Source organism: Bactrocera tryoni, unplaced genomic scaffold (assembly GCF_016617805.1).
Source record: "Bactrocera tryoni isolate S06 unplaced genomic scaffold, CSIRO_BtryS06_freeze2 scaffold_7, whole genome shotgun sequence".
NCBI classification, from domain to species: Eukaryota; Metazoa; Arthropoda; class Insecta; order Diptera; family Tephritidae; genus Bactrocera; species Bactrocera tryoni.
The window spans coordinates 1946025-1970506 of record NW_024396366.1 but is presented as its reverse complement, the minus strand read 5'-3'; the positions used below and the strand labels follow the sequence as shown (position 1 = coordinate 1970506).

The following is a 24482-nucleotide window of genomic DNA, read 5'->3' as shown; positions in this document are numbered from 1 at the left end:
CTCACTTCCAGCGAGAGAGGAGTTGGGCATCCCATTATTCCTGCTTAAAGCTATGGAGATACTTTCAGGCAGGAATAATGGTATGCCCAACTCTCCTGTCACTGGAAATGTGAGAGCCGCTCACCTACCGAACTTTGACAGTTGACTGGATTGGGTAGGTTTTGACGTTTTGCAATTGGAATGACTGGAACGGCCAGATTGAAATTATACCAAAAATATATGTGAACGGAGAAATTTGTTGCCGCCGTTCAAGATCGTTAATAAAAATTTAAAACAATAAAAATCAAAGAAAATGCGAAATTTAAACATATTTCATGAAACGTTTTGTAATTTGATGCATAATAGAAATAATTTTCTATTACAAATGATTAAAAACATTCATTAATTGACAACTAACAGGCTTTATTCACCTTATTCAGCCCTATTCTGCATTTCTACTCGAATCGAAATTTTCTCCGATTGGCAACTTTGGTATTCTGCGTTTCGATTCAACTTCGAAAATTCCAATTCTATGTATTCTGCATTGCGATCGTAATTACGTTTTTGTACGTTGAAGTTTTGTCGGCGGAAAGCCGTTATATGTATGTATATTCATTTTCGTGCACTTGGATAAAATAATTTCCTCAAATATGTAAGTAAAACTTTATGATTATAGTTCTAAAAGACATAATGGTGGTGTCCTTGGTTGTTTGTGCTTAAATGATATTTTTTGATATGTTTGCAGGTCAAAAGTAACAACGGCAGAGCAATACGAAAAATTGTGTGATATGATGGCCACGAAAAGAGATATTGCGCAGGGCTTCCAAAAGCGACCGAAGGAAGAAGTACAGGAGTTTTGGGAGGAGGTTGCAAGGAATTTAAATGCACTTGGCCCACCAACAAAAGATTCCAATACATGGAGGTAAGGTATTACCTACAATTAATTTTAAAAAATTAAGTTAAATTTAACGTTTTCGTGCAGGTCTGGATTGACTGAAAATGCTACATGAAGCGAAAATTATCGCATAACAAAAAAGAAAGGATGAGCACCGGTGGAGGTCCTTGCCGTTTACAACGCATAAGCCCACTTGATGAAAAGGTGATAGCTTTGACGGGTTTGGAAACGGATGATATCCCTTCAACCAGTAGAGCTAGCAGACAAAATAGAGAGGCGAGAGCAGACAACCAGAGCACTTCTTCATTACTTAAGCAACAGATACAAATCAAAAAGAATTTTATGCAGAGACGAAAAAATTCAGCTGCCTTTGGTAAAATGAAAGAAGTTACTTCATATTTACGGCACATGAATCGTTCTCTAGAAACTTTGGCGGAGACTGCAGTGAAGCAACTTGAAGAACAGAAGCGACACAATAGAATTAAGGAAGAGCTGGTGAAGGAAAAAGTAGAAATAAAAATGCAAATGCTAAGATTAGATCCAAATTATAAGCCGGATTCAAAGTAGTCATTTTTAATTGTTAGCCTTTTATTTATTTTACTATTATTCATTTATATAACAGCTGTGAAATGAAATAAAAGCATTTACTTTTTAATATAGGAGCTGTAAAATGCACTGAATGCAATTGTTTTTATTTAATAGAATAATGTAGGGCATATTTTGAATAATGCATTGCTCTCCTCCTCAAGTAATATCGCTGCCGCTACTGATTCCATGTTAGTGTTAAAAAAACGCGATATAATTTCTTTATTTTAATAAACCAACAATAATTTGTGTATTTTTGCTTTGTTATGTTTCATTTTCACACGTTTCAAGGCAAACAGCTGACTTCGAAAGAGCTACAGCTCCTCCTCTTCTTCTTTCAATCCAATCGTAACTCAGAATACCTATTTTCGATTCAGACGGAGCGTAGAGCGGGAACGTAATCGAAATGCAGAATAGGGCTGATTAAGTATTGAAAGATCGAAAGTCAGTTGTTTTAGTATATCATAAAATCAAAAAAAAAGGATTTAAGTGGTTTCGCCATATATTAAAAGTCCAATATATAATAGCGGTATTCTCTTGCTCTTGCAAAACCCGGTGCACGGTGCAAGAATTGCAGATTTACAACGGCACAACAACAAACACATGCAGAAAAATATTTGCAAGGGCTGTAAAATATGTCAGACCAAAACCTATGTATATTTGCGTGCAATGTCACGCAAAAATATAATTGCAACCCTGTTGTAGTTGCCATTTTACATAAAGACATATTACGTCGTTAAATTGTTGAGGAAGATAAGTTTTAAATGGATTTTATTATTTCTATTTAAATTTTAAAGATTTGTTACAGTTTTTTTTCTTAAAAATGTATGCAGAAGTTGCGCCAATTCACAATAGCCATGCTAAACACAACAAATTGACCGAATTAGCCATTCATATATGTATCACTAGATTCTGCAATGGGTACTCTCGTGCTCTTGTATATTTCGGTATAGTATTTTTGCAATCTGCAATCTTGCAAGAGCAAGAGAATACCCCTAATAATTTGCAATCGTAATAAACGTTTGGCGTTTTAATTTAAATGCCCAAAAATTCTTATTTTGTTCGATGTGGCCACAATGGAAAATGTTATAAAAAACGCTTATTTTGAGGCGCTCTCACACTGGAATAAGTTGGGCATCCCATTATTCCTGCCAGAGATAAATATACCTGATTCCTGCTTTCAGGTACTGGCAAAACATTATGGCTCTGTTCGTAAATGCATTATGACTTGCAGCATAAAAGCGCCCATACACGAGCACACAAGTGCGTTCGATCGGTATGTGTGCGCTTGCGGTTTATCGTGTATGGGCTTGTTCGCGTACCGATCCATGTTCGCGAAAATGTTTGATTTTTTACGATCGGTGCGCGAACATGTTTATCGTGTATGGCGTTGTTGGCGCACAAAATCTCATTTCTCTCGTGTCGCCGAACAGTGAAGATCGCGGACAATGGCAAGTGGTAAAGGGAGAGCCTGCTTTCGAGGCTTCAAAAAATCGATTTTTTTGAGGATTTTTTTTGGGAGGGAAAGAAATAATTGATTGAAGCGAAATTTCTAGGCTTTATAGTTATATATTTGAACATCTTTCACAAATTTTTTGGATACGAAATCTTTGATATTCTGCCTTTGGGAAGCAATTACCCGATGCATCTCGCATGTAAATTTTTCGGACGGCTGGCAGGATGCAGGTCGCAATTTCTATCGGAAACAAAAAATTCAAAGAGATTCATATTTTTTATTAATTTATCTTCTAGTTAAACTAAGAAAATTCCAAAAAAATGTGTAGAATTTAAAATTTTATTAAAAATTGAAGAAATAGTGGCTTCTGATCAAAAGAATTTTACTTTATGCTGTTTAAAAATATGTTAAAACTTGACTTTTCTTAATATTTTTTTTAGTTTAAATATAAGATAATTTTATGTCAATGATAATAAACTTTGCCCTAATTCCATACGACTTTTAGTTTTTTTCCTATCCTGCCCGTCAATTAAGAATAATCGTAAAAATTAAAAACCGAGAAATCACGCTTCAAAGTTTTCGCTTTTTGCCTAAACGCTCATACATATACATAGTTAGTGTAAGAAAAATAAAAGTTGGAATAACTTATTAACGAAATACAATAAAATAGATAAAAATGCTACATTAGAAATAAATTCCAAGAAATGTTCCGCTTGCCTGTCGCATATGTTAACTCTGTGAAGAACGAACGCAAAATGGATTTGTGTGTAGTGTATGGGCAAACGAATTCATACCGATCGAACGCACTTGTGTGCTCGTGTATGGGCACTATAAGCAACAGTAGAAACACTGCAAGTTTGACGTTTGATACTTCTTATACAATTTTTGACAATTTGCAGATACATTTGTTTGCATTTTTGAACGCGTATAATACTAAAATGGAAATTTTGCTGAATCTAACACTAGACGAAATTTTTGAGCAAAGAAATTATAGATTTTCTTTAAATTTAAGAAAAAGAAGGGTATTGAAGTCAAAAAGAAAAATTTGTAGGTACAAATGTTTGTCTTTTAAAAGACAAAGTATTTATAGAACAAACTTTCGGGAATTTTAAGAAACAGTTTAAAATTTTAAATTAAATTGAAGCTTCGAGCATTAAAGCCACACCTAATGTAATACTCGCTTGCGCTATCTTACACAATTTTATCATAAATAAGAGAGGTTATTTTGAACATATTAACGATACAATAACACATGCCGATATGGAAACCAACAATGAAATCGAAGGAATTCAAGATGCCCCCATTCGCCGTGTTGGTTCAGATGATATCAATGGAATCGATAGAAGAAACTATTTTACCACTCTGTTTTCATCATAAAAAATTTACTTTACCTCACCTTCCTTTATTTGAATAATTTTTTTTATTTTTTTTTCTGATGAACTTCATTTTAATTTTTATTGTTTTCATTTACTTTTTTAACTTCGGTCACAACATTCTTCCACAATAAATTTTTTTTCCTTCTACCCGATTTAAACTCGTCCTCCATATTCAACCGTACTCTTAGCAATAACTGTGTCTCCGCATTACTGAGATTTTCACTAAAAATTTAAAAATAATAATTTATACAATTATTATTAACATAATTTAACTAAATTTCAATACAAAAATTAAAATAAAACAGTTTTGCACTTTTCGTCAGACATCGTAGTTAAATGCAGTAAACAATTTTTTGATAGAAATTATGAGTGACAACTGATAGAAGTGTTGTCTTTTTGAACGCTTGATTATTGCAGTGCTGCAATATTGGCATTTCTGAACGTTCTGTTTGTTATGCAATCGTCATGATGCGCGTCATGATGCATTTACGAACATAGCCTATATTATAAAGGATTAAGGGTGTAACCGAACACTTTTTGCCCAGGCAATTTGCGGCGATAAAAATGTGTTCCAATATAAGCAAAACTTTATACTATTAAATAATGTTGCATAAGAATTCAACATATTATTGTATTTGACGAAATTGTGAATGTTTTACAGTCATATTTGGTATTTTGTTTAAATATTATATTTGTGTTAAAATCTAACTAGGAAAAACTATACTAATGATATTAGTGCTGTTGGAAGTTCTGACTAGATATCCAAAATTTTTGTTACATATTGTTGCCAAAGTTTCACGCAGAACGTGATACTTATGAACACTGCTGTCGTGATTGCCATCTCGAGCACTCTCGTATACTTGAATCCGATTTCACACATTTTCATCAACACACAATAGTACTGCAATGAGCAAAAATAGTAAGACTTCGTTCATAATTATTAATCAAAATCTATGTCGTCCCCCTCAAAGTAAGTACCCTTAGTCCGAACAGACTTCTGTCAATGTGTTAACGTTTTCTCGAATCTTCGAAACAATTGTTAAAGTCAATTTCCCGTATAACCTTTAAAGCGCGTAACGATTCACGTTTTATGTCTTCAATTGACTCAAAACGGTATCCCCGGAGCGGTCGTTTGAGTTTGCTGATTAGCGAGAAATGGAAGCTAAATCAGACAAAAACGGTGGTTGCGGTACGATATTGATTGAAAATTTGGCAAAAGTTCACGAAGAATCGATGCAGTAAGCGACGGTGCATTATCGTTTTGCAAAAACCAAGAATTGTCGGCCTCTTTACGAATAGCATCGGGCAAACGACGCATAACACTCAAATAGTATTTATTTTTGGCAGTATTTTTCATGACATCCTGATAGTCGGAAAGCATTGTTTCGCACAAGCCAACGCGACGCTGGTTTTCGAAAAAATTTTGTGATTTTTGAACCAAACGTGTTTTCACTTATCTTATGCCCAAATGATCTTTCCGATATTCCAGCGATGCCACTTACGTCTCTGTCTGTAAATCGCCGATTCTAAAGCACCAATTCGTTTATATACCAACATAGAAAAAAAATATTTCGACAAATTAGATTTCTCACGTAATTTAACTTAAAAAGTCTTACTATTTTTTTACCATAATATTATATTCACTTAATTTGGCTAAGATATCTTTATACTCCGATTTCAGCTGTATTTCAGGAGCCGTAACAGTTATGAGGAAATAAACAAAAAGTCGTTTAATAATTATTTTTCAATTTGTTTATTAATTACTAGAGGACCCGTCCAAGCTTTGCTGTGTGATACTACTAATACCATCTATATTATTTCTAGTCAGCCTCTACATTTAAAAGATATGTACATATGTATGTACTATGTTCAAATTTAACAACGGAGGAGCTATTAGTTAATGAGATATAGTATTTGGATGAAGTGACTTGTGTTAGTATACAAAAAAATGTATTAAAAGTATTTCGTGTGTTAGTAAAGCATTGCTTTACTGTTGAATTTGGGCTCTGCAACAGAGAAATCAACCTTTGTAAAGAGATTTGCTAAGTTGGAAAGAGGCGATGTAAGCACCGAGGACAATGAATGCAGTGAACGCACTAAAGAGGCGAAAGCTCTGTGCAAAGTGGGTGCCTCCCAAGTTCATAATCCAACAAAAACAACTAATTGCTGATCCTCGGTAGTGTTTGAGTGCTCATTAATCATAATAAAACCAAATTTTTGTATATGTGTGTGATTACAGAAACATTGCTCCATCATTTCACACTGGAATCCAATCGACAGTCAGCGTAGTGGACTGCACATTATGAACCAGTCTTGTATGAACCAGTTATGATCCATTGTCCTGCGTGGTTGGTTGCAGTTCTATTCTACCATTCCCAATATTTAAAAATTTTATTATTTTTGAGAAAGGATCAGTTTGAAAATATACGTACATTCTTCATCGTTTCCGTTTAAATATAAAATAAAACAGTAATTCCGCCATAATCTAGTAAAGTAATTTTTTGTTGAGATATTAAAAACTGACGGGTTCGTCCTAAAAAAAAATGTCTTGTTCAGGAGCAATAATCAGTATTACACATTTATTAAGTATGCATGCATACGGAGGATGGAGTCATGTGTAGAAGTTCACGCAAGTGAGGAAAGTTCTCTGATCGCCATTCACTTGGGAGTGGCCAGGAGCGATTCTTTTACACATGGCTCAAGCAGCTCACTACTTCCGGTCTTTGACCAAGTATCCTCTGGGTAGCCTAAGAACATCCGTTCGAAGGCGAGCTAAAGTGAGAAGGCGAAACATCTCCTACATAGGGTTGTGCGCTGGGTTTGGGACCCGCCACGTAAAAAGCCCACCCCAATGAAAAACCAACAGCAGCCTCGGATGAGAGACCCCCCTTTTGATGACGACCATGGCAAACGAAATAAGGACTACGAATTAAGGGCATGCACCTGGAATGTCCGGTCCCTTAATTGGGAAGGTGCCGCTGCCCAGCTGGTTGATGTCCTCGTAAAAACAAAGGCCGACATCACCGCCGTCCAAGAAATGCGATGGACGGGACAAGGACAGAGACGAGTAGGTCCTTGTGACATTTACTACAGTGTGCTTGGAGCGCGCTTATGAAGGCTGCCCCCGCCACGATGTCAAAATCGTGCTTGGCGACTTTAACGACAGGGTGGGCAAAGAAGGTATCTTTGGCACTACGGTCGGTAAATTCAGCCTCCACGACGAAACATCCCCAAATGGGTTGAGGCTGATTGACTTCGCCGGGGCCCGAAATATGGTTATCTGTGGTACTAGATTCCAGCATAAGAAGATTCATCAAGCTACCTGGCTGTCTCCGGATCGAAAAACTACCAACCAGATCGATCATGTTGTGATAGACGGAAGACACGTCTCCAGTGTTTTAGATGTGCGCGCGCTCCGAGGTCCTAACATCGACTCGGACCATCTTGTTGCAGCTAAGATTCGCACCCGCCTCTGTGCAGCAAAAAACGCACGCCAACAAACACAAGGAAGGTTCGACGTCGAGAAGCTGCAATCACAACAGACAGCCGAACGATTCTCTTCTCGGCTTGCACTCCTGCTCTCTGAGAGCACTCGTCAACAACTCGGTATAAGGGAACTGTGGGACGGCATTTCAAACTCCTTACGTACAGCTGCAACCGAAACCATTGGTTTTCGGAAAGTGCAAAAGAACAGCTGGTACGACGAGGAGTGCCGTGTCGCAGCGGAGAGAAAACACGCTGCCTACCTCGCAACGTTACGATCGACCACTACACGTGCGGGATGGGATAGATACCGAGAGTTGAAGAGGGAAGCGAGACGCATTTGTAGACAGAAGAAGAAAGAGGCCGAAATGCGTGAGTACGAAGAGCTTGATAAGCTGGCCGACAGGGGTAATGCTCGAAAATTCTACGAAAAAATGCGGCGGCTTACAGAAGGTTTCAAGACCGGAGATACTCTTGTAGAACCCCCAAAGGTGATCTAGTCACCGATGCCCAGAGCATACTTAAATTATGGAGGGAACACTTCTCCAGCCTGCTGAATGGCAGTGAACGCACAACACCAGGAGAAGGAGAACCCGATTCCCCAATCGATGACGATGGAGCAGACGTTCCATTACCCGACCATGAAGAAGTTCGAATAGCAATTGCCCGCCTGAAGAACAACAAAGCGGCAGGGGCCGACGGATTGCCGGCCGAGCTATTCAAACACGGCGGCGAAGAACTGATAAGGAGCATGCATCAGCTTCTTTGTAAAATATGGTCGGACGAAAGCATGCCCAACGATTGGTATTTAAGTGTGCTATGCCCAATCCATAAGAAAGGTGACCCCACAATCTGCGCCAACTACCGTGGGATTAGTCTCCTCAACATCGCATATAAGGTTCTATCGAGCGTATTGTGTGAAAGATTAAAGCCCCCCGTCAACAAACAGATTGGACCTTATCAGTGTGGCTTCAGACCTGGAAAATCAACAACCGACCAGATATTCATCATGCGCCAAATCTTGGAAAAGACCCGTGAAAGGAGAATCGGCACACACCACCTCTTCGTTGATTTCAAAGCTGCTTTCGACAGCACGAAAAGGAGCTGCCTTTATGCCGCGATGTCTGAATTTGGTATCCCCGCAAAACTGATACGGCTGTGAAAGCTGACGTTGAGCAACACCAAAAGCTCCGTCAGAATCGGGAAGGACCTCTCCGAGCCGTTCGATACCAAACGAGGTTTCAGACAAGGCGATTCCCTATCGTGTGACTTTTTCAACCTGCTTCTGGAGAAAATAGTTCGAGCTGCAGAACTTAATAGAGAAGGTACCATCTTTTATAAGAGTGTACAGCTGCTGGCGTATGCCGATAATACGAAATATCTCCTGTCATCAAACAAATAGTCGTCGCACTCGCGACCTGGAACTCACGTCACTGTTGACAGTCATAACTTTGAAGTCGTAGATAATTTCGTCTATCTTGGAACCAGCGTAAACACCACCAACAACGTCAGCCTAGAAATCCAACGCAGGATAACTCTTGCCAACAGGTGCTACTTCGGACTGAGTAGGCAATTGAGAAGCAAAGTCCTCTCTCGACAAACAAAAACCAAACTCTATAAGTCACTCATAATTCCCGTCCTGCTATATGGTGCAGAGGCTTGGACGATGTCAACAACTGATGAGTCGACGTTGCGAGTTTTCGAGAGAAAAGTTCTGCGAAAGATTTATGGTCCTTTGCGCGTCGGCCACGGCAAATATCGCATTCGATGGAACGATGAGCTGTACGAGATATATTACGACATTGACATAGTTCAGCGAATTAAAAGACAGCGGCTACGCTGGCTAGGTCATGTTGTCCGGATGGACGAAAACACTCCAGCTCTGAAAGTATTCGGCGCTGTACCCGCCGGGGGAAGCAGAGGAAGAGGAAAACCTCCACTCCGTTGGAAGGACCAAGTGGAGAAGGACCTGGCTACGCTTGGAATATCCAATTGGCGCCACGTAGCGAAAAGAAGAAACGACTGGCGCGCTGTTGTTAACTCGGCTATAATCGCGTAAGCGGTGTCTACGCCAATTAAGAAGAAGAAGCATACGAAAATTAGTGTTCTTCCGTATTAGCTCTGTGTTGTTAGTTTTTTTTTACTTTTTTCTTTCTTTTTTTGAGGTAATAAAATTTTCAAATGAGTCTTACCTGCATTTTGAACACATGCTTATGATTTGAAATATAATTTTGGTATTTATGAATTATATTGACTTTTAACATAAAGAGTTAAAAATTATATTATGTCTGTCCCATGATTCTAAGCTACGGTTCAGCAGTTCTTGAGTTATAAATGGTGTAACTAACACGACTTTCTTTTATACATATATGTAACGAACCAAATCCCCGACATATGTATATAGATCTCTTTTTGAATCTTTATAACTGAGAGTTGTTTGTTAGAGCGGGAAAAATAAATTCGTAAAAAAAATCTGTTCTAATTAAATTTTCAAAAACCAATCGAAAAAATCAAATAAAGTTCATTTGGAGCTATAGTGTTTGTAGTGTCTGGTGTCAGATCCTGAGCTGTTCTCCTATCAGTTACCAACAAAATGGCTGACAGCTCCCTCTAAACGCAAAAGGATATCTCTGAAGGCAGCAGATAAAAAGTGAGTCCCAATGTACTCAGATATAGAAAATTCTGGCACTGATTCATCAGAAAAACAAGGGGAAATGCGTCAAAAAGCAAAAACTATTTCGGAAAATTCCAGTTCTCAAGCGGCTACGTATTGCTGGTTGAAAGTTCTCCACCACCACCGCCACAAATTTTGTGGATAACTTAAGTAATATTATAGGCATGTTAACCAAGATTTAGGAAGCTGTAGGTAAAGATACGTGTTCCTACAAGTCAGGCATAGATCGCACTTTAATGATAGTGATGGTTATAGAAAAGTAGTAAGAGTTCTCACTGATGCTAAAGTAGATTTCAAAACATATCAAATGAAAGAGAAACGTACGTATGTATATATCAGTGCTAAAAGTTTTCATTATACAACTCCTCTGGAATGCATCAAGAGTGAACTTGCCAAGCAAGGACATGTAGATCGTCACCCTCACTAATGACACAAATTATTTAACAAAAACATCAATGTAATAATTTTTTATTGATCTTGAGCCCAACGTAAACAAAAAACAAAATTCCTAAAGACTTTGTCGTGCAGTTTTATGTGTCGAACTACTAAGAAAATTTAGATCATCAAACAGCAAACAGCAGCACTGTGGAGATGAGCCCACCGCATTCTACAGAGGGTGCAAAGTATACAAGCAAACAGCCCAACGATTTTTTAAATTACAAGGAATAAACGGAACGGCCCTGATGTACAGTCATGTAACCCTTCTCATGTCCTCGTCAGTCGTTAATGATGAATCAATATTGAAAAAAGTCGAAGTGCTTATTCTGCTAATAGTATTGCAGATGACTGTTCCATTTACTCAAATCAATATTCAACTCATTATATCTATGTATATATATAAAAGAAAGTTGTGTTAGTTACACCATTTATAACTCAAGAACGGCTGAACCGATTTGGATACCTTTTATCTCTTTATGTCAAAATTTAATACAACTCATAAATACAAAAATTATATTTTAAATCAAAAGCATTTAATCAAAATTCATGTTTGTAGGAATCATTTGAATATATGCGTACAATTTTAAACAGATTCTTCTTCAAAAATAATACAATTGCTAAGTATTTGTAATAGTAGAAAAGAACTGCAACCAAATACGCAGTGCTATTGTAACTTGCTCAGTAATCAGTCGTTGAGTATGTATTATACCACGTGCATCCCAAAAGACTGATGTCATAACCTTTCCAACGGACTTTTCGTCTTTCCACACCTGAGAACCGGTTCATCATGTGCAGTCCACTATAATGACAGTCGATTGGACTCCAGAGGGAAATGATAGAGCTATGTTTCTATTGAAACACACCGACGCAAAAATTACTATTAAAGAGCGCTCAAACACTTCTCAGAATCAGTTATTCGTTGTTTTTATTGGATTATGAACTTGCGAGGCTTCCATTTTGCACATAGCTTTCGAATCTTTAGAACATCATTGTCCTCGGTGCTCAATTCGCCTTTTTCCAGCTTAGAAAAAATCTTTTCAACGGTGGATTTCCCTGAGCCCAAATTCAACAGTATTGTTCCCCAAAAATCAATGCTTTACTAACACATGAAATGCCTTATGATCCATTTTTTTGTAAACTAACACAAGTTGCTTCACAAAAATTCAACTAATAGATATCATATATGTAGATGGTAGTAATATTATTATCTATGTATCAGCTACAGTGAAGCGTGGACGGGTCCTCTAGTCAATTAATAAATGCGAGTAAGACATATGGAATGCCAACGGTTTATGTAAAAGCAAGGCTATATCAAAACTAGCATCATCGATGTTCTACCGTTAGCAGAAATTCACTTTGATCGGTCATATTTTAAAATTGCAAGGTATGATCTTATAAAGTCAAATCACCCTAGGGGAAATGGCAAAGGGGAAGCTGAAGTTTTTATAAAATCTGGTATTTCTCCCACGGAATTTCAACCTTTTCAATATCCTTGGGTTCAGATAGCAATGGTAATGTTTTCTGCGACAAACGGCGAATTCATTGGGGGTGGTAACTGTAATGCCAAAAACATGTGGTGGGTTTTTGGATCACGAATACCAAAGGTAGAGCACTTTTGAATTGCATTTGGCACAAAGGAACAAAGAAATCTGACCTAACAAAATTCCAGACGTTCTTGATTTTGCTTTTTCGAAAGGTTTTAATTCAATGAACATACGCTCTACCAGTTGTTCGGATCTCCTCTCATCACAGCGCAGTTCTGCTAAATACGCCGGTACACGTGATAAAAAACTTCCCAATTGTGCCACAAAGGAGCTGAAGCATGTTCTCTGGAAATTGCGCAACAAGTCCGTAGAGACGTTTCTGGTTGCTAACAAACCAGGAGATACAGTAAATAATCTTTAGAATGCGACTAGACAAAACAATAAGCCGATATCTAGATGCCCACCAACTTTTAACAGCGATGGCTATTGATGCAGAGCCAATACAAAGAAAGCTGAAGTGTTTGCCACACACCTCCAAAACACCTTTACTCCTAACGAGTTTGGTGATTTTTTTGATGTTGCTTGAGAAATGAAATTTCCAACTGCTGAAATAGATGCTGTAGAAGTGCACGAGGAGATCAAACAAAAAGTCACCAGGTTATGACAGAATTAATGCGTTTGCACTTAAAGCGTTAACCGAAAACGTAATCAGCATGATTGTCAACTAAACTCGGAAAACCTGAACATCTAGTTAATTCTTATTGATCAATTAGTCTACGGGTAATTATCTCGAAAGTATTCGAAAGAAAATTTTTACGAAGGCTTTTGCCGGTTATGGAAGGCAAACAGCTTATTCCGAATTATCAGTTTGGCTTCAGAAAATTGCTTGGCACAACGTCCGGTGTGTTTTACGTGGGCACCTGCTGACGACAGCCTTACTCCACGGCGCTCAAAAGCACAGCGGATCAAATCAATGCGTTGATCAGCGCCCTGAGAATGCAAAGCATTTTCAGTACCAATTGGCAGTGTGGAATGGACACACTAACCACCTTGGTAGGGTTCGAGGCCCATCTAAAACCTCTGCCGTGCTTTGGGTCCGGCACCCGGTTGCAATGCAACTCCACATTCAAAGACAAAGTCAGTTCTTCCCGCGATTTGGGTTTTAACCACAACCACCACGATACTCCCCGAGGGGCCAGTCCGCACGAGCAGGTTGGAGCGAACTCCAAGGGCTCCTGCTCCCCGTGGTACCAGAATTAAGTCTCCGGTCAGACCTCGTAGCCGAAACTACTACCAGTTGAGCTTCCATACGGCTCTGGACTGGTGACCAGGGGTTGGACCCCAAACACACATCACTTACACACCAATCATACAGAAACTAACCCTAATTTCCAGCTAACCGCCTTCGCTGCTTAAATAATTCACGCGCAAACGACCCTAACTGTTCGGTATTCCGACTAGTGGAGATCACACCACTAGCATCTAATCGTCCATCAGTCCAGCTAATCCCCATACCACCCAGATCCCTAATGTCCGAGTACATTGGGCACTCCGCAATTAAATGCGACCAGTTTTCTAAAACTGCCCCACAAAAACACCCCGACGTATCCGATAGGTGCCTCTGATGCAAAAATGCATTCAGAGGCCCATGCCCCGTAAGCAGGAAACCCAGACTCAGACAAAATCTGAAGTCTGGGTTATCCACAACGAACCCCACGTCCCGAATGTACTCGTACGTCACTCGGCCGTTAGGACTATTGTCCCAACGTTCTTGCCATCTACACCTAACCCTATCATCTAGGAGCCTCTTGCTCCCTAGATATCCCTCCCTCTCCACATCATCGTCAGAAATCCAGTCATTCCGCAGCAATGACACACTCAAGCCCCTTCTTAACCTTAATGCAACAGCACGCTGTATGACAATCAGGTCAAGAGGGGGTGCACCTAACAAGACCTGCATCGCATCCGTTGAGACAGTGCGACATACAGGCAAACAAGCAAGCATCATGCAACGCTGGATTGAGAGGAGTTTTTGAGACCCCCAGACAGTCGTGGCTGTCCCCCATTATACAGGGGCTCCATAAGTGGCACAGGCCACAAACAAGCCACGATATATGGTGCGGACAGCACGACGTCCGAGGCCCCAATCGCTCCTCAAAATCCGTCGTATTTTGCCAACCGTTGCCTGCAGTCGCTCCTTCACATTCGCCAAGTGTGGAGTAAAACACATCCTTTCACTCATGGTCAGTCCCAGATATTTGACTTGCGTCACATACCTGATGCTGACCCCATTCACACGGACAATCGGTGGACGATATGTCCACCCCCACACCTAAACCCCAAGAATTAACAATCTCTAAGAGATCTCCTCCCGCCCGCTCTAATTCAGACCTCGAGCGACCTTCAACCATAAGAAGAAGGTCGTCCGCATATGCACAACACTTACAGAGTGGCTCGAGCTGCCCAAGCAGAGTGTCCATCATAAGGTTCCAAATGTATGGACCACAGATGGAACCCTGCGGGCAGCCACGAACCACTCCAATCTCCACACTTCCATTCATGCCGACAAGAGAGGCCTTTCTGTCCGAAAAATAACTCCGCCAAAGAGTAATTTCCGGACAGCCAAGCTCCTCCAGCCGTTGCACCACTCGATCCCAGCTTAGATAGTCAAACGCCCCCTTGAAGTCAACAAATATGCCAAGGACATACTTGTTGACATTCTCCCTAACGACATTCTGTACGTAGAACCACGCATCCTCTATACTGCGTCCTTTCCTGAACCCAAACTGCCTATCCGACCACATACCCCGCGTTAGCTCCTGAAGCCGTTCCACCATGACTCTTTCCAGCACTTTTCCAAGTACTGGAACGAGACTGATGCCCCGATAAGATCGAGGATCGCTCCTGACCTTATCAGGGACTTCAGGAGAGGAACAACCCTAGCACTTTTCCACTCGCGTGGAAAGTATCTCTCCCAGACGCACTTATCATAAATGGCCTCCAGGTATTCCGGAATGAACTTCCATAAGCTTTTACACATCTCTTCGTTCAAACCATCACAATCTGGGGACCGTTTAGACCTAACCAGGCCAAAGGCGTACCCCAACTCCCCATCATCTAATGGAGGGACAGGCACCTCTTGTGCTTGAGGTACCTGCACCTCCGACCTAGGAAAGAACTCACCTAACAGAACCCCCGCACACTCTCTCCACGACGATAACAAGGTGTCACCGACGCGAAGAGAGGTGACATCCTCCCTCCTACGACCCCGGCAGATCCTATAGACCTGACCCCAGGGGTCGTTCCTATTTTCCCTAACAAAGCTGCTCCACTCCTCTTCTTTGATTTTCACCAACATCTCTATATATTCCCTATCCGCACAACTAAATTCATACCTAAGCTGGGACAGCCTATCAGAATTGGACCGTCGAGCGCGTTGAACCTTTCGCCTCAATCGCCTGACAGTCCTCCTCTTCAGGGTTAACTCATGCGTCCATCATTTAATCTTACTAACTCTGGAGCACTCATACCTACCAAAAACCCTATCATTCACCCCACACACTACCTCATATAGACGAGCAACTTGCTCGTCAACCCCCAACTCAACAAATTCACTAAGCGGTATGCTAAATACCGCTTCCCTAACCGAGAGTCCATATTGGTTCCAGTCAGTACCAGTGGTACGCCATCGCCGCAATGGACTCTCATAAGGCGGGGGAGGGGATCGAGAAGTAACCATAATTTGAATCAAATTATGATCACCCCAGGAAGACCCCGAACCACACCATTGGTGGTGTAGGGCTCCTGGAGTAGAGCAATACTGCACCCACCCTCAACCATGCAACCCCCCAACTCACACATTACGGCATAAGAGCCCTGACAGTTGAGCTGGAAAATCCCACCCATCAGTGTCTGGCGAGGGCGCGCTCAACAATGCCACAATATATAGGGCAGACAGCTGACATCATTAGATGCCCAGCTGACCTACCCTTAAACTCGCAGTTGCGACAATGGGGTGCATTGACGCAACTGGCAGCTTTGTGGCCTTCTTGACCGCACCTCCGGCAGACATCTGCTAAAGCCCTACATTCACGCACCCTGTGGTCAAATCCCATACATCGGAAGCAGCCTGCGACGGGGCTATCCGGTCGCACCCTAAAGGAGAACCACTTTATGTAGCACCGACCTGCCTCCAAGAGGGCGGACATCAATTTGTCCGTACCCTCCAGGACGACATTGGTGCTACCGTCAGCGGTCACCTTCCAGGGGCGACTGACCATCCTCACGTCCGACCTCTGGGACGCCGGGCTGAAGTCCTGGAGGTTCAGCCGAAGTAGTTCCTCCATGAATTCTTCATGGGGGATCTCCGTATGGACCCCCTGGACCACCACCCGACGACCCAACTTCCGGTTGACAGAGACGTCCAACCCCACCTCCCCGAATTTTTTGTTATTCGCCACTCTCTCTCTCTCTCTAAGACAGAGGGAGTGCGAATAACCGCCCCGCCACCCTTGATTGGCCTAACCTCGTGGATCCTCACTCCAAGTGAGGGACCCACCTCCTTCACTACTTTATTAATAACTTCCTTAGAGGAAGTTGCGGGCCCCTTACTCCTGACCACGACCGACCAGGTTTCCACAGGCTTCGGCGTAACCGGTGCGATTGCCTCCAGCACAGGTGCTGGTGGCGCAGGCATCGGTGCCGACGGAGCCGGCATTGACCTGCTCGGCGCCGAAGAGGAGGGCCTCCCACAACTCCCCCTAAGGGCATCTACCTGACCGCGAAGATGGGCATTTTCGGTAATAACCGTCATCAGGAGCGCCTCGTACTTTGAGGCAAGCTCCAACAGCCCCTTCGCGGTCCCCCTATCAAAGCTCTTGGCCTCAAAGACCACCTCATTGAGCTCCCCAGTAATTCGTTTTGCAGCCGCCACATGGCTGACTGCCCCACCCCCAACAACAACATCTCCCCTTGGAAGAGCCCGCGTTCCCTCTTTATTGCCACTCGCGACACGAGTGACAGCTTTCGCAGCGCCCTCCTTCGCGACGCCTACTCCGTTCAAGGACAGAAAGACTTTGGAGCAGCTGCTCTCCAGGTGCGTGCATCTGAACGCGCTGAAAAGTGCAACCCACGCAAGGGCCCACTCAATAACAGCGACCACCCAAGCGGTCGATTATGGCGTGCTCGCGGTGGCACAGCCCACAACCCCAACCAGTGGTCGGACTAAGGCCACTCAATTGGCCGCCGGCCGGACAAAGTCCCCGTAACGGTCCGGAGTCGACCGATGTGGCGCTGTACCGAATCGCACCGTGGGCTTAAACGGAAATGCTGTCACGACCGTTGGTCCTTACAGGAGTCGCAATCTCCAACGCTGGACAGACGCTTGCACGCTTAGGGCAATCCTGTCCAGACTCTTCTGACACCGAACCAACTAACCGCCAGATGCTCACCACAGAACTACTGGCAGGCAGTTCAGTCAGCAAGAGTACCAACAACATGGAGCTACACTGGAACCACACACGCGCCAGGCAATAACGGTGCCTGCAAAACAGCGTAAACAAACGACCGACGAAAAATCACCGAAAAACACACTAAGAAAATATCGCAACGATGCGCACGCACGTCTATCCGCGTTGACAGTCAACTAACGAATGAGTGAAATTGCTTGGCACAGTTATACAATGTAATAGGGTAGAACACTTTATGACTGATGCTATGGAAAATTATAAATATTGCTCTGCTGTTTTCCCTGATGTCCGCCAAGTACGAGTATTTGACAAAGTCTTGCATCTAGGCCTATTATTCAAATTAAAGGAAAAATAGCCAATGCCTTGGTGCTGAACCGGTTGTTTCTTGAGTCGGTGAGTTCTTTATACAGCAGACCTTCCAGTGGTCAACTCTGACTCCATAATCACGCAACCTAAGCTGATGATACTGCACTGCTAGCATCAAGTGGCAACCCTAATACTGCTTCCAGAGAACTGCATATGGAACAAATTGTCCTAGAACCGTAGCTCACCAAATGGAACATTGGTATCAGTACCGAAAAGGCGCACTTAAAATGATCACTTCAGTGGCGTAGCTAGGATGTTGTAGCTACGCCACTGGATCACTTAAAAATAAAACTAACTCAGCTTAGATTAAAGTTGGCGCAGCTATACTGCCTCCTTAGGCCAAAATCCTGCCTCAGTCTGAATAATAAATTGCTAATATATAGGCCGCTTTGGACACGTGGCATTCAAATCTACGGTATTGCGGCGATTCAAATTTAAAAGTAATTCATATTTTTTCAAAATAAAGTTCTGCACACCACGGAGTGGGCTCTATGTGAGAAAGGATGTCCTCCACCGGGATCTAAAGTTGTTCACTGTCAACGAAACAATCGCGAATTTAGTAGACCTTACCTCTTCCCTTTTGAGAATCATGAAAATATATTTGCGATTCAACTGCTGGGCAATAGCTTACAACGCAGAAGATTGAAAATATACCACTCGCTTTTTCATTTATTTAATGTCATACTAGTATAATTCATCCTCACTGTGTTGTTATGAAACTAAATTATTTTTTTTTTTTTATTTTTAAATCTATTGATATTTACAAACAAAATGTATATTTTTCCCTCACAAAATAAACTTTACATTTAAGTAGAAATTTATTTTTTGATTACAAAACGAGAGTTATTTCATAAATTTTATTGCACACAGAATAACAGTTATAGGCTAGCCAGTGAAAAACGTAGAATCGTGGCTCGTGTCAGCTGCCACGACCTATCTTATGGGCGCGCAATGTAACTGCACAGTGAAAAACGCTACTCCCTTCTCTCTTTGACGTGGTATGACGTGAGAATTCACGACATTTGGATTTTTGCCGTGGAAACGTGTCAGCTGACTGCTCTCTCACAACGCAGGGTTGCCAATATCGATATATTATAGTAATTATCAACTTTTATAATTCAATCTGTTCAATATGTTTCAAAATGTTTGAAATTTTCATAAAATAACTCAAAATCAGAGTCGAACGCTATTTTTTATAAATATGTAAACTATTTTTAATAGTTTGTTTTCAGTTTTGATATTGTATATTGTAAAAAATTGTAATTGAAAACAAAGCTGTGCTCAAAACTATATATGCGTATTGGGCAATGGCAACATTGTTCAAATGTAAACAAACAAAGATGGCTGATTTCTGCGTTTTTACCACGTTTTTCACTGTGCACACATTTTGCCGATGAGGAAGGAAAAGGAAGGAAGGGAGTAGCGTTTTTCACTGGCTGTGATTTTATGCGGTGAGTTTTACATAAGTCTTACGCAATAAGAGTTGAAGAGTAAGTTTTGGTGATAATTTTTCTAGCGCCCATCAACTGTGATTTTTTATTATACTCTCGCAACAATGTTGCTAAGGAGAGTATTATAGTTTTGTTCACATAACGGTTGTTTGTAAGTCCTAAAACTAAAAGAGTCAGATATAGGGTTATATATACCAAAGTGATCAGGGTGACGAGTAGAGTCGAAATCCGGATGTCTGTCTGTCCCTCCGTCCGTCTGTCCGTCCGTCCGTGCAAGCTGTAACTTGAGTAAAAATTGAGATATCATGATGAAACTTGGTACACGTATTCCTTGGCTCCATAAGAAGGTTAAGTTCGAAGATGGGCCAAATCGGCCCACTGCCACGCCCACAAAATGGCGGAAACCGAAAACCTATAAAGTGTCATAACTAAGCCATAAATAAAGATATTAAAGTGAAATTTGGCACAAGGGATCGCATTTGGGAGAGGCATATTTGGACGTATTTTTTTTGGAAAAGTGGGAGTGGCCCCGCCCCCTACTAAGTTTTTTGTACGTATCTCTATACTATATATACTACTATAGCTATGTCAACCAAACTCTACGGAGTCGTTTTCTTCAGGCATTTCCACATACAGTTCAAAAATGGAATAAATCGGATAATAACCACGCCCACCTCCCATACAAAGGTTATGTTGAATATCACTAAAAGTGCGTTAACCGACTAACAAAAAACGTCAGAAGCACTAAATTTTACGGAAGAAATTGCAGAAGGAAGCTGCACACAGGCGTTTTTTAAAAATTGAAAATGGGCGTGGCCTCGCCCACTTATGGACCAAAAACCATATCTCAGGAACTACTAGACCGATTTCAATGAAATTCGGTATATAATATTTTCTTAACACCCTGATGACATGTAAGAAATATAGGTGAAATCGGTTCACAACCACGCCTTCTTCCAATATAACGCTATTTTGAATTCCATCTGTTGCCTTCTCTGTATAATATATAGTACATTAGGAACCAATGATGACAGCGGAATAAAACTTTACAAAAATACGGTATTTGAAAAATATGTAAATGACGTATAATGAAATCTCGATTATCACTTTATCATGCGAGAGTATAAAATGTTCGGTGACACACGAACTTAGCCCTTCCTTACTTGTTTTTACATATTATTGTTGGCATAGGATACTTAATTAGAAAATGTAAATACTCATCAATTAGTAGTGCTTTAATACTTGATAATTCCATTAAGGGGCTATACTAGTATAACGCATGAAAAATTAGGCGACTTTCGTGAATGTTTTTAAGACAAAGTACGATATTGAATATTTTGAACTTCTTTGAACGTAATAAGGTATATTTTTAGCAATATTTTAAGATTTTGTTACAAAAATGTTGAAAAATAACGGAGTTATGAGCTGTTTTCGGAGGTGCCAAAAAAAAAGTGCCCCAACTGCTGACATGATTTCGGCTGAAACAAAAAAATTCAAAAAGTTTATTAAACTTAAAGATATTTCCTATACAATGACCTACGATATTTGGAAAAAACTTCAACAAAATTTATTATAAAAGATAAAGAGTTGTACACTCACAATGAAATAATCTGAATAACAATGAAAAATATTAATTTTTACTCGAATACTCTTCAGTCTATGAATTTGTCTTATATCTTTTGGCTTACATCTTTCTTAAAAATAGTGATAGAATTTAAAGATGCACTTTTCTAGCTTTGTCTAGCGACGTGTCACTCTCACAGTAAGGTAACTGCTTTGGATGTAACAAATACTTTTATTTCTCCAAATTTTCAAAAATGATATTTAAAAACTCCAATCGAAGATATTTTGTAAAAATTCACTTTTGTTCGAACCACCTCATGAAACTTGTCGGTAGGTAGATAAAGGGGGACGGCAGAACATCCTTGGCCCCGGGCGCCCGAAGTTGTAGCTACGCCACTGCTTAGAGTCTCGTATTCCTGGTTTAACTTTTTGTATCTTTGCAAGGGTTATAGACAATATCAGTGTTTTTAATTCGGAAATTATGATTCCATTTCTGGCTAGTAGTGTTTCATATACGTTGTTTGTATGAATGGATTGATTTTGAACTATCTCTGAGTGTGTTTACTGCCTTTATTTATTTATTTATTTTCAGAATCTATCAGTTCCTGTTGATTAAATTTAAAGTTTTAGAAATCGTCGAAATACGGCGTTCCGTCAATTACCTTTAGAACAGTGCCCAATAGGTTGATACTAGTTTTTCCAAACTTATTATACTTGTCTTCGGTTATTTCTACGTACGTCGAACGATTAGTGGTAGTGGAAATACTTCCAAATACCAAACTTAAACATCTATGTTTAAAAATAAAAAATATATAAAACTTAAATATTATTTGGGCTTAATTTGTTATCGTAAGTTGTCATTTTGGACCACTCTACCTGTTATAAGGACCGTGGTTTCTAAATCTGCTTCTACTTTTTCTTTCTCATATAAAGAGCTCAACTTATTTTCTAATCTATTTGTTTTTACAAATACTCCGTTCGTCTACTTTAAAGACTCGACAAGTCGTTCCCTTATTTCATTCCTAATTTCGGGTAGTACAGTATGCATTACTTATGTCTACGGGTTTCCTGTTCAATATTGAGTGAATCGGTCCGTTGCATTCCACCGTGGCTATTAATATGAGGTCGGTCGTATCATCTATTTTCTTTTCTGACTTAAGGCACCTGAAAGTTTTTAACAGAGTGCTGTGGAAGCGTTCGACCTGTCCTTTCGAAGTGCTATGGAGAGCCGGCGCAGAGATAAAGAGATGTTTAACTCCTCTCTCACTGGAAGTGAGAGAACAATTGCTAAACGTCAAAACCTCCTGAACTTTGACAGTTGATCGAGTTCAGGAGGTTTTGACGTTTAGCAATTGGAAAAGAGCGATGGCCAGGTTGAAATCTTACCAAAAAATATGTAAACAGAGGGATTTGTTGCATCGTTCAAGACCACTTATAAAAAATATAAAACAATGAAAATTAAATAAATTTTTGAAATTTAAAGGTATTTGATGAAACGTTTTGTAATTTGAAGCATCATAGTTTTATTTTCAATGGAAAATGATTAAAAACATTTGATGATTGAGAGCTAACAGGCTTAAATCCTTTTATTGGGTATTGAAAGGACAAAAGTCAGTTGTTCTAATATTCTTTAAAAAGATTTAAATAGTTTCTCCATATAATTATTAACCACTATTTAGTAATTTTTATTCGTACTAAATGTTGAGTGTTTTAATTTTAACGCCCAAAAATTATTATTTTGTTCAATCTGGCCATAATGGAAAATGTAATAAAAAACGCTAATTTTGAAGTGCTCTCACACTGGAATAAGTTTAACATCCCTTTATCCCTGGCCGGCGCTTGTACCATATCGACGTCGAACGATGAGTCTGTTTCGGAATAAAATGATGCCTCACTATAGCAACAGTTCTTGTGCTCGAGAAAATGTTCATTAGCTGTATTATTGACACTTTGACATCTACGATTGTTCGAGATGGTATAGGTTACACTGCCGGAAAACTTGGAAATTTTTTCAGTACGTGTGGGAAAGTATTTCCTATCGATTAAGAAAATATCAACCCTGTCGGCAAAAAGTGGTGAAAACACTAGTGAAAAACTAGGTTTTTAAACCATCAAAACTAGTGATAAAAGAGCCCGCCATGGGCGCTGTGCAGATTGTAACCACTTTTCTGCTCACACGCACGTATACGTGAGATTATAAAAAGTATATCTGACCTGCTCTAATATCCTTAATCGACAGCTGATTTTTCTGATTTATAATTTAAAATATTTTTAGAACTCTAAACAAACATTTTACATTTAAATTCTTTTATTTTTCGTTATTAATAAACAATTTTTACAGAATTACAAACATATTCAATAAAAAAATTGTCAATATCTGAAAATAAAGTATAATTAAATAGAATTCGTAATACCTAACTAAAACAAAATGAAAGATTAATTATATAAAATGATAATAATATCTGAAAGAAAAAATTAATATTATCTGAAAAAAAAACAAAATATATTAAATTCAAATTGAATTGACACTGAAAGAAAGATTCTTTATATAAAAACGATAATAATATCTGAAAGAAATATTAATATTATCTGATAATTTAAAATATAAAACATATAGACATAAGTGCCGTTAACTCCCCACCTCTAAATCGAAGCGTCCCGTCTTCGAATATAAATTCTGTAAGTTATTAAATTGTGTCGATAGTTTTTTTAACATTTTTTCTTTTTCTTTTGAATTTTTTATTTTAATATTTAATATAATATATGATTATCTATATAAATAAAAATGAATTGTTGTTCGTTCTTCTTCTTAACTGGCGTAGACACCGCTTACGTGATTATAGCCGAGTTAACAACAGCGCGCCAGTCGTTTCCTCTTTTCGCTACGTGGCGCCAATTGGATATTCCAAGCGTAGCCAGGTCCTTCTCCACCTGGTCCTTCCAACGGAGTGGAGGTCTTCCTCTTCCTCTGCTTCCCCCGGCGGGTACAGCGTCGAATACTTTCAGAGCTGGAGTGTTTCCGCCCATTCGGACAACATGACCTAGCCAGCGTAGCCGCTGTCTTTTAATTCGCTGAACTATGTCAATGTCGTAATATATCTCGTACAGCTCATCGTTCCATCGAATGCGATATTTGCCGTGGCCGACGCGCAAAGGACCATAAATCTTTCGCAGAACTTTTCTCTCGAAAACTCGCAACGTCGACTCATCAGTTGTTGACATCGTCCAAGCCTCTGCACCATATAGCAGGACGGGAATTATGAG

At 40.0% G+C, this 24482-nt stretch overlaps 1 protein-coding gene across 2 annotated transcripts; it reads left to right on the top strand.

The window, feature by feature from the left end:
• Nucleotides 1-357: 357 nt before the first annotated feature.
• Nucleotides 358-1443, top strand: LOC120781585. Of its 2 annotated transcripts, XM_040113820.1 has the most exons (3): nt 358-631; nt 725-901; nt 962-1443. In XM_040113820.1, coding segments are annotated over exons 1-3 (207 nt in total). In that variant the 5' UTR covers nt 358-629; the 3' UTR covers nt 990-1443. The 2 variants fall into 2 exon arrangements, with proteins under 2 accessions (XP_039969754.1, XP_039969753.1); XM_040113819.1 differs by lacking the exon at nt 358-631 and having other exon boundaries at nt 641-901.
• The last annotated feature ends 23039 nt before the right edge of the window (nt 1444-24482 follow it).

Coding starts and splice junctions, on each gene's coding strand:
- LOC120781585 (XM_040113819.1), top strand. CDS start 986: ATGAAGCGAAAATTATCGCATAACAAAAAAGAAAGGATGAGCACCGGT.